General features: G+C 45.2%; 1 protein-coding gene across 1 annotated transcript in view; it reads right to left on the bottom strand.

Moving 5' to 3' along the window:
- Positions 1–1,879: 1,879 nt before the first annotated feature.
- The window catches only part of LOC139420759 (double C2-like domain-containing protein beta), a 306,643-nt gene continuing 289,564 nt past the window's right edge, over positions 1,880–18,958 (bottom strand). The window contains 4 exon segments of the mRNA XM_071170967.1: positions 1,880–2,092; positions 5,595–5,691; positions 7,405–7,486; positions 18,290–18,447. Of these exon segments, the coding sequence (XP_071027068.1) occupies positions 1,956–2,092; positions 5,595–5,691; positions 7,405–7,486; positions 18,290–18,447 (474 nt within the window). The 3' untranslated portion in view covers positions 1,880–1,955.

Below are 18,958 nucleotides of genomic sequence, written 5' to 3' on the forward strand. Positions count from 1 at the left end.
TTACTCCTGCAACGTTAGGTTAGTCCACACCAGGCCAGAGAGACCGCAACGCTCAGATTGACAAGTGCAATATTTTACCGCGTCTTGACTAAACTTTGAACATGAAGTAGTAACAAGAAGTCTCCCTGGGTTTGTCAATGAAGATGGAAAATATACCCCTTGGGAGCTTTTTCTTGAAATTAAGCTCACAGCATTTTAAAGAATGAAATGGGACATGTCTTTACATTTTTCAAGTAAGACATAAGCTTTGACAAAACAACACTATGGGTAAAATCAATTATAACACAAAATTAAACAACTTATAATCATGTAATGTCATAGTTGTTATCAGTGGTGTAAAGTACTTAAGTAAAAATACTTTAAAGTACTACTTAAGTAGTTTTTGTTGGGGTATCTGTACTTTATTTTACTATTTATATTTTTGACAACTTTTACTCCACTACTTTCCAAAAGAAAATTAAATGTACTTTTCCCCTGACACCTGGTCATCCCTACTGCATCTGATCTGGCGAACTCACTAAACACAAATGCTTTGTTTGTAAGTTATGTCTGAGTGTTGGAGTGTACACCTGGCTATCTGTAAATTTCAAAAACAAGAAAATCGTGCTGTGTGGTTTACTTTTGATACTTAAGTATATTTTAGCAATTACATTTACTTTTGATACTTAAGTATATTTATAAAACCAAATACTTTTAGACTTTTACTCAAGTAGGATTTTATTGGATGACTTCCATTTTACTTGAGTCATTTTCTATTAAGGTATCTTTACTTTTACTCAAGTATGACAATTTAGTAATTTTTCCACCACTGGTTGTTAGCTGTTATGCAGTGGAAAACACTAGCAATACATGTACAGTTATTACCTATTGTGTAAGAATTGGCCAGTTTAATATTTCACAATTAAAAGGACAATTCTCGGTCGCGTTCACAGACACACATACAGCACAAATATGTGCGCGCACACAAACATACATTTTAGGGCAACAATAAAAAGGTGAACATAAAATGATTAATTAATATCAAAAACGACTTGATTTCAAAATATAAGCATGAAGTGAGTTGAGCCATATTGCCTTCTCATCATTAATAATTAAACAGCCAATGAGGAAATGTAAAAATATAGATTTATGGTAATATTCCGCCTCAGGCAACGTCATAAAAACAGTTTGCCATTAGGCTGCAGAAGTTCAATTCTCTTCCTCCCATGCTATCCAACGCAACTCTGATATTTATCAGACCTTGAGTTTTATGTATGAACTAGTTCAATAACACACAGCACCCTACATTCATCTGATATACTGACTGGGGTGGCATACATTTTACACTACTTAAAAAACAACTGAAACACATAAGCAACGAGATACAGTACTTAGAGCTAGCATATTAAAATGCCTTGCCCCCTCCCCTTCCACATTTCCCTCCCTTAGCCCAAACCCTTCATCACAGGATTAGACATTTGCAATGACCTGAAAGTAGGCTCTCTATAAAACACATTACTTGGATCTTTAGCCCCCTTTCTCTGGCAAACATGAACATCAGAGGAACAGCAGAGGTGTGTGGAGCTGCATCCTAGACTTTAAACAATACATATACTTTTTAGAGCAGTGTCTGAAGTAAATAATCCACCCTTTTCTCCTTTCATTTCAACAAAGTGCACACTCCCCACAATCTGCCAATAAACTGCTGCCAGTAAACCTAGTGAATATGCATCGCCAGACAGCAAACCACAGAAATAGATTCTCATCTCATTCTAGTTCTGTGCAGCAAAGCCCTAAAGACACAGAACATTATCAGAAAGGGATAGAAGATAACGGATGAGACCAAAACCTTAGGATAGAAATACAGAAAAGAAGAGCTTTGATTTGTTAAACGTCTCTGGAAACGGGAAAGCTGGAGTGTGTATTAGTCGATCAAGGTTGAACTCCTGTCCACAGTAGGTAGTGGGGAGGGGCCATTAGTCATTGAATGTTGTACCAGGAAGTTCGTTGGTCAGTGTGTGCCATCGCTCAATTTTCTTGTCCTTGTTTTTGAGACAGTCGAACCAGTGTTTGAGCCTCTCCCCGTTTGCGCTGATGCCCAGGGACACACCACCTGAGACCGGGGATGGCAGAACAGTAGAAAAGGGTTAGAATGCAACACATTGATGGACGATAGAAACTAAATAGTTTGAACTAACACAATACCCAAAAGACAATCACAACTGTTCTCTGAATACTCTGTGATGTTGCACCCTCCTGAACAGGCTGTCCATAGTAGAATAGGCCTCTTTGAAGTGAGACTGGTGACCAATGTTCAAACCTGAGAATGCAAGCGTTTTATGTGTTCAACCTTGTTCTTATCAATTGCTGGACATGAACAATATAAAACTCTGAGCACATGATCATTTTCTAGCATGAGAGCTACTTTTTTTATATAGCTTTCACAAAGATACATTACTCTCTTCTCGCGATTTAAACCGTCATTAGGCCATCTTGTCCAAAAATGATGTTGATATATGTTAGCCCAGCTAATAAAATGTCCATGACAATGAACTTAGCTCTATTGTAGATCTGAGTGTCTATATAGGCTAGGCCAGTCAGTCAATAGCATGTGTTACAGAATTGACAGGAAAGCACGATCAGATGTAGTGTCTTTTACGGCATCGGCTTCATAAATTATGAAGCAAGCAGGAGGCTTCACCTCAGTGGATTCCTGGAGTAGCTCCGCCCTCTAGTGGACACTTGGTGAACTTAGACAGACCGGTCAATTTACACTTATGTACACTTGTGACAAGGTAAGCTAGATAGCGATTATAAAAACACATGTAAAACGTTGTAGGTGTAACCTACATGTAGGAAAGTGTACACCTCCATGCAGCCTCATATGCTAAGGTATTATTAGGCCCCAGCAGTGTGTTTGTGAAGAAAGTTTAAAGAAAGTCGTAGGCCTAACTCCTAAAGAAATGTTTTCTTCATTTTTATGGTGATGACTGCACTTTCCTTCTCAACACAATACCACAATGAATGTTAGTCCACATGTGAAAGGAAAAATGATGATCCCACTCTGGGATTAAAATTATGTCGCAAGTGGTGAAAAGCATCAGGAACTACAGTGGGGAGAACAAGTATTTGATACACTGCCGATTTTGCAGGTTTTCCTACTTACAAAGCATGTAGAGGTCTGTCATTTTTATCATAGGTACACTTCAACTGTGAGAGACAGAATCCAAAACAAAAATCCTGAAAATCACATTGTATGATTTTTAAGTAATTAATTAGCATATTTTAGAATAAGGCTGTAACATAAGAAAATGTGGAAAAAGTCAAGGGGTCTGAATACCTTCCGAAGGCACTGTATTTCTGAATGTAGGCATTCATTCAAAAAATGAAACGTCCTCTCACTGCAACTGCGTTTATTTTCAGCAAACTTAACATGTGTAAATATTTGTATGAACAACTGAGACAAACTGAACAAGTTCCACAGGCATGTGACTAACAGAAATTGAATAAATGTGTCCCTGAACAAAGGGGGGATCAAAATGAAAAGTAACAGTATCTGGTGTGGCTACCAGCTGCATTAAGTACTGCAGCGCATCTCCTCCTCATGGACTGCACCAGATGTGCCAGTTCTTGCTGTGAGATGTTACCCCAGTCTTCCACCAAGGCAAGTTCCCGGACATTTCTGGGGGGAATAGCCCTCATCCTCCGATCCAACAGGTCCTAGACGTGCTCAAGGGGATTGAGATTCGGGCTCTTCGCTGGCCATGGCAGAACACTGACATTCCTGCAGGAAATCATGCACAGAACGAGCAGTATGGCTGGTGGCATTGTCATGCTTGAGGATCATGTCAGGATGAGCCTGCAGGAAGGGTACCACATGAGGGAGGAGGATGTCTTCCCTGTAACTCACAGCATTGAGATTGTCTGCAGTGACAACAAGCTCAGTCCGATCATGCTGTGACACACTGCCCCAGGCCATGATGGACCATCCACCTCCAAATCGATCCCGCTCCAGAGTACAGGCCTCAGTGTAACACTAATTCCTTTGACGATAAACGCAAATTCGACCATCACCCCTGGTGAGACAAAACTGCGACTCATCAGTGAAGAGCACTTTTTGCCAGTCCTGTCTGGTCCAGTGACGGTGGGTTTGTGCCCATAGGCGACGTTGTTGCCAGTGATGTCTGGCGAGGACCTGTCTTACAACAGGCCTACAAGCCTCAGTCCAGCCTCTCTGACTATTGCGCACAGTCTGAACACTGATGGAGGGATTGTGCGGTCCTTGGTGTAACTAGGACAGTTGATGTTGCCATCCTGTACCTGTCCCGCAGGTGTGATGTTCGGATGTACCGATCCTGTGCAGGTGTTGTTACACGTGGTCTGCCACTGCGAGGACGACCAGCTGTGTGTCCTGTCTCCCTGTAGCGCTGTCTTAGGCGTCTCAAGGTACGGACATTGCAATGTATTGCCCTGCCCACATCTGCAGTCCTCATGCCTCCTTGCAGCATGCCTAAGGCACGTTCACACAGATGAACAGGAACCCTGGGCATCTTTCTTTTGGTGTTTTTCAGAGTCATTGGAAAGGCCTCTTTAGTATCCTAAGTTTTCATAACTGTGACCTTAATTGCCTACCGTCTGTAAGATGTTAGTGTCTTAACGACCGTTCCACGGGTGCATGTTCATTAATTGTTTATGGTTCATTGAACAAGCATGGGAAACAGTGTGTAAACATTTTACAATGAAGATCTGTGAAGTTATTTGGATGTTTATGAATGCTCTTTGAAAGACAGGGTCCTGGAAAAAGGGAGGTTTCTTTTTTTTGCTGAGTTTACAATATACCACACCTCTTTCCATGAATTAAACTTTGACCTAATAGGACTTTCACTGGACACCATAACCCACTTACCCCAAGGCGGATTCACTTACCCTGTCCCTATGCTCAACTTACCCCATACCCGGGGTAAGTTGTTCCAAGAGACCACTTTTGTTGGAAAAGCTATGTTTTCAAAACTGTTATGTTTACATGGATTCTGATTATTTCCAGGCATATACAACACCCTGAAATATATGTTGATATCTTTGTTAGAAATAATACAAATATATTCTTTGACGTAGTGATGCTGAATGAAAAAATAGCTCAACATACCCCACTCTCCCCTACACAATAGCTAAAGTGGATGAGTGAACAGCTCAAACTCCTGATGAGTGCTGAGGACTCTTGAGGAGTGCATCATCAAAAGAGAGGAATGGGTTTTTTGTTAGGGATTCAGAAAAAGTTGGATCCCTGTCACTTCAAGTTAATCTCCTCGACCACCAACCACATGTCGGCATGACAACTTGATAAACTTATAGCCTGGCTGGCATGCATCAAGAGTCAGTGTCTCGTGCTTCTTCCTCACCACTCAGTTGTTTGTTGTTGTCATTTGGGTCCAAGTTTGTGGCACTGGGCAGCTATCAGGACAAATGGAGGCCTCTGGTGGGTGAGTAGGTGTTGTAAACAGAGATGCCAGGGGAGCCTGGGTCGGAGTGTCACCGGTGTTGTTGCAGCCACCTACACGTTTTTGAACTGTTCAGGTCACTACACTTGGTAACGTGGTCACCTGCTTAGTGCTTACCTATGAAATCGTTGGACTTTCCGATGTCGTAATCCCACACGGTTACCTCCAGGGTTTTCTTGCTGAGGTCGGCGTATTTGATTTCGTAGAAGAACTCCTACAAAAACATATGTAAAAATGTGACGGGCCATACAGCTTCATACAGGCAGCAAGGTTATCCCCAAAAAGCCAGTAAGATTCCACAAGAAACATAATCAAAGGAATTATATTTTAATCAATGTTATCAGTGACAATAAATTACCGATACGGCCTACAATTAATCATGCTGATAGAAGAGAATAAATATTATTATAATTTCTTTATTTAATTTTACCAATTTTTATCCCCAATTTCATGATATCCAGTTGGTATTTACAGTCCCATTCGGTGCAACTCCCGTACCGACTCGGGAGAGGCGAAGGTCGAGAGCCATGCGTCCTCTGAAACACGACGCTGCCAAGCCGCACTGCTTCTTGACACACTGCTCGCTTAACCCGGAAGCCAGCCTCATCAATGTGTCGGAGGGAACACCGTACAACTGGCGACCGTGTCAGCGTGCATGCACCCGGCCAGCCACAGGAGTCGCTAGAGCGCGATGGGACAAGGACATCCCGGACGGCCAAACCCTCCCCTAACCCAGACAACGCTGGGTTGTGCGTTGCCTCATGGGTCTTCCGGTCGAGCCAGCTGCGACACAGCCCGGGATCGAACTTGGATCTGTAGTGACGCCTCAAGCACTGCAGTGCCTTAGACTGCTGAACCACTCAGAAGGCCACAAATAGAATTCATTTTGGTATCAATACATCAATAATCAAGGTTATATGTTCGACTTATTGAACCAAAATGTATTCTGAATGCAGTGGAAGCCCAGGTCACCTAATCTCGAGCCGAAAGGCCAACAGGCAACAGGATGGAAATGGGTACGAAAGGAAATGTCAGTGGAAATGTTAATTCACAGGCCTCGCGTGTTCCGGGAGGACGCCACTCAATGCCGCAGTCTAACGCTAAATTAGGTCTTTGTTGGTGGTCTGAACGCGGTCTGAACGTGGGGTCTCTCTGGAGCATAGTAACAGATGAATGGGAGAATGTTTGTGAGGCATTCAGAGAAAAAGAGGCAGGCTCAGGAGAGGGGGAAATAGACTTTTACTACAGTCAAGTTGGCCTCTCAATGAGAGTTAACAGAGGGCTGATCTGAAGGTTGCTCACCTCATCATCAATGCATTTGGTTAAAAAATGTACACTATTATGTAATAAAGGCCACCCAGGTAGATACAGGGGGACAGATAAAAGATAAATATGGGGAGAGGTGATATCTGCTGTCGGTAAGAAGAGTAAATGTACAATGAGTCAGCATTAAAAGTTTTGGCCTTCGATGGTGACATTAAGCGGTAAATGCTTTAATTGATCAATATGAAAGAGTTCCAAACCTCTCAGCCAATAACAGCAAATTTTCAGTTTTCCCCTCCCCACTCGAAGACATTTTGTTCTTCTTTTTGACCATTTTAATAAAAAATAAAAAATCCCATTAAGGTACTTAATTGTTACCAAGAAATGATTTGATATTGAGATAAAAACAGCTGCATTGGACCTTTAAAGTCATGATTTTCATCATACTGGAACAAAGTCAAGTATAATTAGCCAAGTTTGAAAAATGTGTTTCATAACTTATTTGATAAGCTTGATCTTAAAATATCTGGTTTCTCCTAAGTATCAAGTCTAAAGTGGGATTGATTATTAGAGGGATATGTGATGTCTGAGAGAAACAAGATTTCTCTGAGAGTGGAAAAAGAGAGACAGAGGAAAGAGAGGAAGAGAGCATGTCCTTCCTTACCTCGTTAAACTCTGGGTTAAGGGTCTTCTTTTTGACAGCAGTCTTGTGTTTTGACTTTTTGTTCTCATCAGGCTTCAGGTACCTGCAGAAAAGGCATGAAGCAGTAACTATTACTGAAAGAAAATGTCTCTCTGCAGTCTACTGTTGTTTAATGTGAATTATTGGGCGTGATGTACACTGTAATAGACATGCAGTCAGGAGATTCAATCCAGGGACACAGAACTTTGAAACGCCTCGCTTCTCTGAGCTCTAAGTAGTCCAGCAGGAATGACTGGCCCAACATGAAAAGGCATTTATGAAAAGGAATGAGACAGCAAATATGGGTCATTAATTAAGCCTGATCAAATTGAATGTTATACCAATTATTTCACCAGAGGGTGCTGTGGCATCAAATTTGATCTGACAGTGGGCAGAAGACTTAGGGCAGCATACGGAGACCAGCATTAAGAAAGCTGTTGCTACAGTGACTGACAGTCCATTGGTTGAAAGGTTGATTACCATATTGTATTAACATACAACAGCGTGGAGCTGGTGGCTCTAGTCTAGGGTTGCGCCCCAAATGGGACTATATTCCCTATAGTGCACTATCCTAAAAGCACTATATAGGGAAATAACATTTGGGATGAAAGCTAGGTGCAACTGAAAGCTCTGATCTCCAAAAGTATTTTAATATGTTTGAAATGCTCCTCAAAATAAGATGGGAATGAATGGAAAAAAATCTGGGCAAAAAGTTGCACACCCCCATAAAAATCAACCCCTCCATAGGAGTTGAAGTATCAATGAGGCCCAAAAGGTCAAAGATTTCGATTTCAGTAACTCCAAATAGATGTTGGGAATCCCCAAGGGCTGGACTGGAGTTGGAGCTTGAGGAAGTTTGATCGACCCCCCCACTGAGTCCAGTAGAACTGCAGTACTTGGCTCTGTCAGAGGTAAGGTGTTCCATATGGAGCCAACTGCTCTCTTCTTACACCAACTCGTCTGCATAGTCCATATTGACCGACATATCACGCTTTAATGAAATAACATAGGACATCTAGAAGTTTCATACCCCCAAAAATTCAAGTTGCATACACAAGTCATTCTGGCCTAGAAACTTAACTTGTGCCCTATAGAATGGCTCCAGTGTCAAAATGGACTAGTCTCAACAGTACCTGAGGAAGAACATGGGGTTAAATGAAAGCCTCTACTCCCTTTCAAAAGTAATACACAGATCTCACCCGTGGCAGAAGAGATAGAGATTTTCTCTGAACCTTACTAGAGACTATAGCTGCCTGTGACTCCTCAGGCTGAGGAATTCCATTAGCTGCTAGAAACCAGTTAAGTTTAGAGGAAATCCCATTTACAGGGCCCCATGTGAAAAAAACACAGGTCTTGTCACCTCTGCTCCTCCCCTATGGCGCACGATATCACCAGAGTACTAACCACCGGTCCTGGGATTCATCATTACGCACAACTGGCACTCATTACACGCACCTGTGAATCATTATTATGAATTATGATTCACACCTGGGCTCCATTACCTTCATAATTTCCTCCACTTTATGTCACTCTCCCATGTTCACTCACCAGTTGGTATTGTTCTTGTGGATCGGCGTACTGCCTTATGTCAGTGTCGTGTTCTTGGTCTGGTTGTTTAATTTAACGTTGCACCTGCTTCCGACTCACCACCCCATCATTATAGAATACCAACTCAAAAAATGGAAGCAGCAGGACTACCAGACATCTCCCAGACGATCAATGAACAAGGTGACTTTCTTCGTAAACACCATGATCAGCTGAATCAACTGGAAGATATTCTCCGCAGTCTACAATGTCTCAACAGCGGAGGATATTCTGGAGCCAGTCTACCCAACGAGTCATCACACCAGCCCATTCAGCAACCCGCTCAGGTCAGCAATGCCCGTCTATCACTCCCGGAGAAATATGACGGGACACCATCCAAAGGCCGTGGCTTCCACCTTCAGTGCTTCTTCTATTTCGCACATCAGATGGGAGTTCCCACCACCAAGAGGCCTAAGGTTGCCACTGTTATTTCTGGGCTGGCATTGGAATGGGCTAAAGCGGGCGGGGAGGGAGGAGAAGAGGAACTAGAGTCTTATGAGGGGTTCATGGCTCTGTTTTAAATGTATTTTTGATCATCCCGTGGAGGGCAAAGGGGAAGGTGAGTAGAGGTCGACCGATTAATCGGAATGGCCGATTTCAAGGTATTTTTGGTCGCCGATTTGCCTATTTTCTTTTATTTTTTTATACCTTTACTTAACTAGGTAAGTCCGTTAAGAACACATTCTTATTTTCAATGACGGCCTAGGAACGGTGGGTTACGACAGATTTTCACCTTGTCAGCTCGGGGATACAATCTTGCAACCTTACAGTTAACTAGTCCAATGCAATAACGACCTGCCTCTCTCTCGTTGCTCTCCACAAGGAGACGGCCTGTTACGCAAATGCAGTAAGCCAAGGTAAGTTGCTACCTAGAATTAAACTTGTCTTATAAAAAACAATCAATCAATCATAATCACTAGTTAACTACACATGGTTGATGATATTACTAGATATTATCTAGCGTGTCCTGCGTTGCATATAATCTGACTGAGCATACAAGTATCTAAGTATCTGACTGAGCGGTGGTAGGCAGAAGCAGGCGAGTAGACATTCATTCAAACAGCACTTTCGTACGTTTTGCCAGCAGCTCTTCGTTGTGCGTCAAGCATTGCGCTGTTTATCACTTCAAGCCTATCAACTCCTGAGATGAGGCTGGTGTAACCGAAGTGAAATGGCTAGCTAGTTAGTGCGCGCTAATAGCGTTTCAAACGTCACTCGCTCTAAGCCTTGCAGTGGTTGTTTCCCTTGCTCTGCATGGGTAACACTGCTTCGAGGGTGGCTGTTGTCGTTGTGTTTCTGGTTCGAACCCAGGGAGGAACTTGCCTCCTCTCTCAATAATACTACCTACCCGCTCTCCTCTCCTTTCCGGTTCAAGGTCTCGACTGTTGGCCTCTAGGATCCGGAACCACCATACACATCACTAACCACTCACCCTGGAGCCAAATCACCAGGTAAAAATCCCTTTCATTACCAGTGCACCAGTCGACAAGATTATTCTCGGCCTACCTTGGCTTCAGCGCCATAACCCTACAATCCCATGGTCGTGGATGAGAATCACCGACTGGTCACCTGAATGCTGGACCTGCTTTCCTGTCCCTTGTGGTTCCACGTCGGTTGAGAGTCCTGTGGTTGCTCTCCAGCCCAACATCCCAGAGGAAAATCAGGATCTAAGGAAGGTATTCTCCAAGAACCGCGCTACCTGTCTCCCTCCTCATCGCCCCTGGGACTGTGCAATTGACCCGTTTTACGGTGCTACAGCTCCGCGCAGATGCATCTACCCTCTGTCGGTGCCTGAGACCCAGGCCATGGAGGACTACATTCAAGAGGCGCTCCAAAAGGGTTTCATCCGCAGGTCCAAGTCCCCTGTGTCGGCTGGTTTCTTCTTCGTGGCCAAGGAGGAGGGAGGATTACGCCTTTGTATCAATTACCGTGGACTCAATGACATCACCACGAAGTATCGGTACCCTCTCCCGCTGGTGCCGTCAGCCATCGAGTAGCTCCGCGGGGCCCGGTTCTCCACCAAACTGGACCTGCAGAGTGCCTACAATCTCAGTCACATCCGGGAGGAGTGGAAGACGGCGTTCAACACGATGTCTGGTCACTACGAGTACTTGGTTATGCCCTTTGGCTAAGCCAATGCTCAGTTAGTGTTCCAGGCATTCGTCAATGAAGTGTTCAGGGACATGCTTGGACGTCAAGTGATTGTGTACATCGATGATATTCTGATCTTCTCGACCAACCTGGAAGATCACATCACTCGCGTTCGAGCAGTCTCGGAACTCCTCTTAGCAAACCACCTATTCGTCAAGGCGAAGAAGTACCAATTCCACCAGAGGCTACCAAATCAGCCCACGGGGAGTGAGGGTGGAGGACAAGAAGGTAGATGCGATAAGGTCATGGCCAGTCCCAACCACCATCAAGGTGTTACAACATTTTTTTAGGGTTTGCCAAATTTTACCGGCGCTTTATCAGGAACTTCAGCGTCGTCGCCACCCCTCTCACCTCCCTCCCCAAGGGTGGGCCTTGTAGGTTGGTTTGGTCTCCAGCAGTCGACGCGGTCTTTTGTCTCCTCAGGCGTTTCACCTCCGCCCCCTTGCTAAAACACCCAGATCCCACGCTACCTTTTGTGGTTGAGATTCATCGGAGGTGGGAGTGGGGGCAGTTTGTCACAAAGACAAGGGGACCCACGAAAATGGTATCCTTGTGCTTTCTTCTCCAAGTAACTGTCCCCTGCAGGGAGGAATTATGACGTCGGCGATTTGGAGCTCTTGGCGGTGAAGTTGGCATTAGAGGACTGGAGACACTTCCTGGCGGGTTCCAAGGAACCATTCATCATCCTCACCGAACATTGGAACCTTGAGTACATACGGACAGCGAGGAGACTGAATCCGCGTCAGGCCATCTTCTTCACCAGGTTTGGCTTCACGCTCTCCCAGGTTCTAAGAACATCAAGGTCGATGCCCTGTCCCGTATCTACGATTCAGGTGAGGCTCCTGTCCAGAGGGCACCCATAATCCCAACCTCCCGAGTCGTGGGTCCGGTGGTTTGAGACGTAGATGTGGACATCCGCCAGGCTCTAGAAAGGGAGCCCGCACCCCTGAATTGTCCTCCCGTGCGCATCTACATTCCCACAGGGATAAGGGATCAGCCGCTGACCTGGGCACACACAGCTGTCGTCACTGGACATCCAGGTATTTCTCGCACCATCCATTCCATCACTGAGAAATACTGGTGGCCCATCTTGGTGCAGGATGTTACGTGGTATGTCAACTCCTGTTCCGTGTGTGCTCAAACCAAGTCCCTCCTGGAATGCTCCAGCAGGGAGGCTCCTGCCGCTTCCCGTGCCTCAGCTACCTTGGTCCCATCTATCCATGGTCCCTTCTGGTGGTTTCACCACCATTCTGGTGGTAGTGGGTAGATTCTCCAAGTCATGTCGATAAATCCTTCTTCCTGGTCTTCCCACTGCTCTCCAGGTTGCTGAGGCACTCTTCCAGCATTATGGCATTATGGATGAGTGGTTCCGGCGTGTGGAACAACGTGAGACTCCAGCGTGCCGTCTATCACCAGAAGAAGCAAGTAGACCGTCACCGCAGTGAGACCCCTGTGTTCCATCCAGGGACCTCCCACTCTGCCTGTCCTGCAAGATACTGAGCACCTGGATCTGGGGCCGTTCAAGGTTCTCTGGAGGGTCAATGAGGTGACATACAGGATACAATTACCCAGTCACTACAGTATCTCACCCTCTTCATGTCTCCCTTCTCAGGCGAGGTGGTTCCTGGTCTCCTAGCTGATGCTGTCCCCAACGACACACCTCCACCCCCTTGGACATCGAGGGGAGCTCGTCGTACGCTGTCAGATCCCTACTGGACTCCCGACGTCGTGGGGGTTGGCTCCAGTATCTGGTGGACTGGGAGGGGTATGGCCCAGAGGAGTGGCATTGGATTCCGGTGGAGGACATTCTGGACCCCAACATCATCCTAGAGCCGCACATCAGAGTGGGTTACTGTCATGTCTGCTCCACCCCTCCAGTATATGACGTCGCCAGAGTACTAACCACCGGTCCTGGGATTCATCATTACGTACACCCGGCACTCATCACTATGCACACCTGTGAACCAATATGATTGTTCTTGCGTACTGCCTTATGTTAGTGTCGTGTTCTTGGTTTAGATTTTTATTAAAACCTGCTTCCAACTCACCACCCCATCATGTCAGGTCTCCAAATCCAGTCAATGAATTAACCGATGTTCAATTCCCTTAAGTGCTGTATGTCGCCGTGCTCATGTTGAGGTGCTATGACAGAATAATGAACACAACAACATGGAGGCTGTGTAGTTATTGTATTTGAAGAATCTTGTTACATGGCAATAGTATTGAAAATAAATGATTACAGCCGTTACTGAAAATGATAATGTATGATTTTATAAATATATAGATAATGAGAGAGGCTGACAATGGGGAAAGATAGCGGTTGAGCCATAGGGCAGTAAGCCGATTCAAACCAACCCTGTGCCAGAACCTGCAGTATTACTGCTAGACCAGCCTGGCCACACGATGTATGATTTCTAGAGAAAAACGATATACTTCTGGAGCATGAACATAAAGTACACTGCTCAAAAAAATAAAGGGAACACTTAAACAACACAATGTAACTGAAATCAAACTGTCCACTTAGGAAGGAACACTGATTGACAATACATTTCACATGCTGTTGTGCAAATGGAATAGACAACAAGTGGAAATTATAGGCAATTAGCAAGACACCCCCAATAAAGGAGTGGTTCTGCAGGTCGTGACCACAGACCACTTCTCAGTTGCTTCCTGGCTGATGTTTTGATCACTTTGAATGCTGGCGGTGCTTTCACTCTAGTGGTAGCATGAGACGGAGTCTACAACCCACACAAGTGGCTCAGGTAGTGCAGCTCATCCAGGATGGCACATCAATGCGAGCTGTGGCAAGAAGGTTTGCTGTGTCTGTCAGCGTAGTGTCCAGAGCATGGAGGCGCTACCAGGAGACAGGCCAGTACACCAGGAGACGTGGAGAAGGCCGTAGGAGGGCAACAACCCAGCAGCAGGACCGCTACCTCTGCCTTCGTGCAAGGAGGAGCAGTAGGAGCACTGCCAGAGTCCTGCAAAATGACCTCCAGCAGGCCATAAATGTGCATGTGTCTGCTCAAACGGTCAGAAACAGACTCCATGAGGGTGGTATGAGGGCCCGACGTCCACAGGTGGGGGTTGTGCTTACAGCCCAACAACGTGCAGGACGTTTCGCATTTGCCAGAGAACACAAAGATTTGCAAATTCGCCACTGCTCTTCACAGATCAAAGCATCTTTACACTGAGCATGTGACTCGAGTCTGGAGATGCCGTGGAGAACGTTCTGCTGCCTGCAACGTCCTCCAGCATGACCGGTTTGGCGGTGGGTCAGTCATGGTGTGGGGTGGCATTTCTTTGGGGGGGCCGCAAAGCCCTCCATGTGCTTGCCAGAGGTAGCCTGACTGCCATTAGGTACCGAGATGAGATCCTCAAACCCCTTGTGAGACCATATGCTGGTGCGGTTGGCCCTGGGTTCCTCCTAATGCAAGACAATGCTAGACCTCATGTGGCTGGAGTGTGTCAGCAGTTCCTGCAAGAGGAAGGCATTGATGCTATGGACTGGCCCGCCCGTTTCCTAGACCTGAATCCAATTGAGCACATCTGGGACATCATGTCTCGCTCCATCCACCAACGCCACGTTGCACCACAGACTGTCCAGGAGTTGGCGGATGCTTTAGTCCAGGTCTGGGAGGAGATCCCTCAGGAGACCATCCACCACCTCATCAGGAACATGCCCAGGCGTTGTAGGGAGGTCATACAGACACGTGGAGGCCGCACACACTACTGAGCCTCATTTGGACTTGTTTTAAGGACATTACATCAAAGTTGGATCAGCCTGTAGTGTGGTTTTCCACCTTTAATTTTGTGTGTGAGTCCAAATCCAGACCTCCATGGGTTGATAAATTTGATTTCCATTGATAATTTTTGTGTGATTTTGTTGTCAGCACATTCAACTATGTAAAGAAAAAAGTATTTAAAAAGAATATTTCATTCATTCAGATCTAGGATGTGTTATTTTAGTGTTCCCTTAATTTCTTTGAGCAGTGTATAATCTGGGATAATTCAAACAATCTTCTTGACCCTAACCAGTCAGGCTTCAAGACGGGTCACTCAACCTAGACTTCTCTTCTCTGTCACGGAGTCTCTCTGCACTGCCAAAGCTGACTCCCTCTTCTCTGTTCTCATCCTCCTAGATCTACCTGCTGTCTTTGACACCATGAACCATCAGATCCTCCTTTCCACCCTCTCAGGGCAGGGCATCCCAGGCTCATTCTTTGATTGGATCTTACCTGGCAGGCCGCTCCTACCAGGTGACGTAGAGAGGATCTGTGTCTGTACCACGTACACTCACTACTGGTGTCCCCCTGGGCAGGGTTCTGGGCCGTCTCCTTTCTATACACCAAGTCACTCGGCTCCGTCGTATCCTCACATGGTCTCTCCTATCATTGCTATGTGGATGAAACTCAACTACTTTTCTTCTTCCCTCCTGACACCCAGGTGGCAACACGCATCTCTGCGTGCTTGGCAGGTATCTCAACTTGGATGTCGGTCCACCACCTCAAGCTCAACCTCGACAAGACGGAGCTGCTCTTCCTCCCGGGAAGGCCTTCCCGCTCAAAGACCTCTCCATCACGGTTGATAGTGTCACACTCGCAGAGTGCAAAGAACCTTACAATGACCCTGGACAACATCCTGTAATTCTCTGCAAACATCAAAGCAGTGACTCGCTCATGCAGGTTCATGCTCTACAACATCCGTAGAGTACGACGCTACCTCATACATGAAGTGGCGCAGGTCCAAAACCCGTCTGGACAACAGCAACTCGCTCTTGGCTGGGCTCCCCGCTTGTGCCATCAAACCCCTGCAACTTATCCTGAATGCTGCAGCCTACCTGATTTTCAACCTTCCCAAGTTCTCTCATGTCACTCCGTTCCTCCGCACACTCCACTGGCTTCCATTTGAAGCTTGCATCCTCTACAAGACCATGGTGCTTACCTATGGACCAGCCTGAGGAACTGCCCCTCCCTACCTTCAGGCTATGCTCAAACCCTACATCCAATCCCGAGCACTCCATTCAGCCACCTTGGGTCTCTTGGCCCTCCCACCCTTATTTAGGGACGCAACCCAGTCGTTTGTTTTTTTTATGTTCCGTTGCCATGCTCAGTGGCAACATTCTTATCCTTGCTTGCTGCTAGCTAGCCAACTAGCTATACAGTCACAATCTCTGCAGCCAGAATAACAGCAAAGGTTATTCTGTTGCATTAGTTTAATCTGTTTATCCCCCAATAAGATGATAATGCCCGATTTTGCCTGGCATAGCTAGAAAGTTTGCCTTCTCATCAGAACACCCGTCAACATATCAAAACAAACTTTACTTGTCACATGCACATCAAACACTGACTGTTAATTACGAGGAGATCGCATTGCATATCAAACACAAGGCTAGAAGTTAACTAAATAGTTTGTGGCTAGCAAACCTGCCAATATGACAACCAAATTCAAAAATAGCAGTTGCTGAAAACAGCTGGTCAAACTAGAATATATGGGAGGATTTGGCAGCGGTGGGGATAAATTCATGTTCATCATTCAACATGTTAAGTCATCAGATGCTCCAAAAAAATTATCTGCAAAAACAAATAGCTAGCTAAGTTTTTTTCCTCGTTGGACTCGTTGGATCATTTACAATGTATCCAATTTCAGTTTGTGTAGTTGTTGGTTTAGCTTTCTGTAACTTTGTAGCAAGTACGTTCTGCATGTGTAAGCACACAATGGACTTTAAATCCAGACAACGGGACAGTTGGAAAAGATATCGGGACACCTTGCAATTATGATGCAATATTGTGTCATGATTGCAAGGTGCACCAATATCTTTTCCAACTGTCCCATTGTCTGGTTTTAATGTCCATTCCAGAATGTCCTTGTAGCCAATCAGAAACGAGTATACAACAACGCTGTGGTATAAAGTATTAGAATCTCTATTCTCACCAACATGTAATGCTTGTCATACATTCACCCAGCCTGTCAATCAAATGTTAGCCCTCGACCACATGTAACACTTGGTGGGACCACTGCCCTAACAACTGGTGTGTGTGTGTGTGTGTACAAAGGGGCTACCGGCCAAGTACAAAAGCCCAGCGTTTCATTAACACAGTGGGGTGGAGCGACTCAGTGTCTGGCAGCCTTCTGAAGCCAGACAGCCACTACATGATGTGTTAGACAGCCATGACATAACGATTGGGTGTCGGAGGACAGGATAACCATTTCAGCTCTCCTTCTCTATTCAACAGAACATACTTTTCCACTGCTTCTCAAATAGCACCCTATTCTCTATGTAGTGTACTACTTTTGACCAGGTCCCTCTGGACAGAAGTAATGCACTATATAGGGAATAGGGTGCCATTTGGGACACAGATCTTCTTCCAAGCTCGCAAAAGAGGACATTTGTAAATCTATTATCTGGGCTGCGAGTCTTTCGGGCTTTGGGGAGCGGTTCTCAATCGTTGGTTGGAATTTCCATCCTCTCTTCCAATGAGTCTTCTTCCTCCTTTGTTCTTTCGAGTTCTCACCAGAGCCATGTGTTAATTTCACTTCCATCGTTCAGCAAGATGAAAGAAGTGCAGTAATGTTCAGGTGTGATTAAAAGAACACTTGTTCATAATTGCAGCCCTCAGGATGGCCTCTTGCTCAGTACATCTCTTTCATGTTGAGGAGTAATCACCGGAGATTCACTGCCGAAACACTGCTGCTATCTGTTCTGTTCCAAGGACTCCATTTGGATCTTGCTCTGGTCTGCTGGCAATTGGATAATGATTGCAAGCCCTAGGCATAGCAAGGAATTTTGGCTAAATGTAAATTATGTAATTATTTTTCCTGTGTAATTTTCCTTGTGAGTGCATGGTAATCTGAATTTCTTGCATCATTACATATTGGCAGATAGGAGATGCAGAGTTGCATCTTTGCCTGTTTTTCAACACCAGGATTAAAATGTGTTGGTCTAGTAGTGTATCATTCAACATTTCCAAATGGAATTAACTTTTATTTGTTTAATAAAAACAGAGAAAATTAGAAACCAAAGATTGATTCCATATAGACCTAAGGGATGATGAGTAAAAATCAGTACCACTAGAGTTCTGAAGTGCATGCGTTTGGGAACATGTTCTGACGCTAGGCTGTGTGACAAACTCACGTTTTGACATAGGGGTCTGAGAAGCCGTTTGCGTCCATGGCGGCGAGGTGGGCACAGCGGACGATGCCCACCACCAGGCCAGACTTCTGGGAGCTGTACTTGAGGGAGATCATGATGCGCCCTCGTTCCTCCAGGGACTTGTCGTCTGTCTTGTCAATCTGCGGGTAAAGGAGTGGGGACACACAGTGGTCAAAGGAAAGGAGCACAGTCAGTACATAGTGAAAGTGTTGTGCTCAATAGAAACATAGTCTTGCGCACAGCCCATTATATACTGTGTACTATACCACCCTTATTTAGAACATTTTGATCCAAAGTGGCTCTTCATGAGGTCCAACAGTTGATCAACAGTTTAGAGGAACACCAGAAGTTACAATAGTTAACATTCACACCCACAACCCATTACATGAGGAACCTGGTGGAGGGGACTGAGTGGGATGTACATAGCAGCTCCACCAGTTAGGGTTGATGACCAAGTTTTCAGTAAGGGCTTTTATAGATGGGCTTCTTTTCCAAATGCAAAATGTCCATTGATCAGATTGGGAACCCAATCGAATGGTGTGACTTGATTTGGAGTTTGATTTGCAAAATAAGTATTGCTGTGGACTTCTTGGAACACACCTATAAACAATCTCCATGCATGATAATCCAAGTCCATACTTGTCAGGAGTG

This window comes from Oncorhynchus clarkii, chromosome 12 (assembly GCF_045791955.1).
Source record: "Oncorhynchus clarkii lewisi isolate Uvic-CL-2024 chromosome 12, UVic_Ocla_1.0, whole genome shotgun sequence".
Lineage (NCBI taxonomy): Eukaryota > Metazoa > Chordata > Actinopteri > Salmoniformes > Salmonidae > Oncorhynchus > Oncorhynchus clarkii.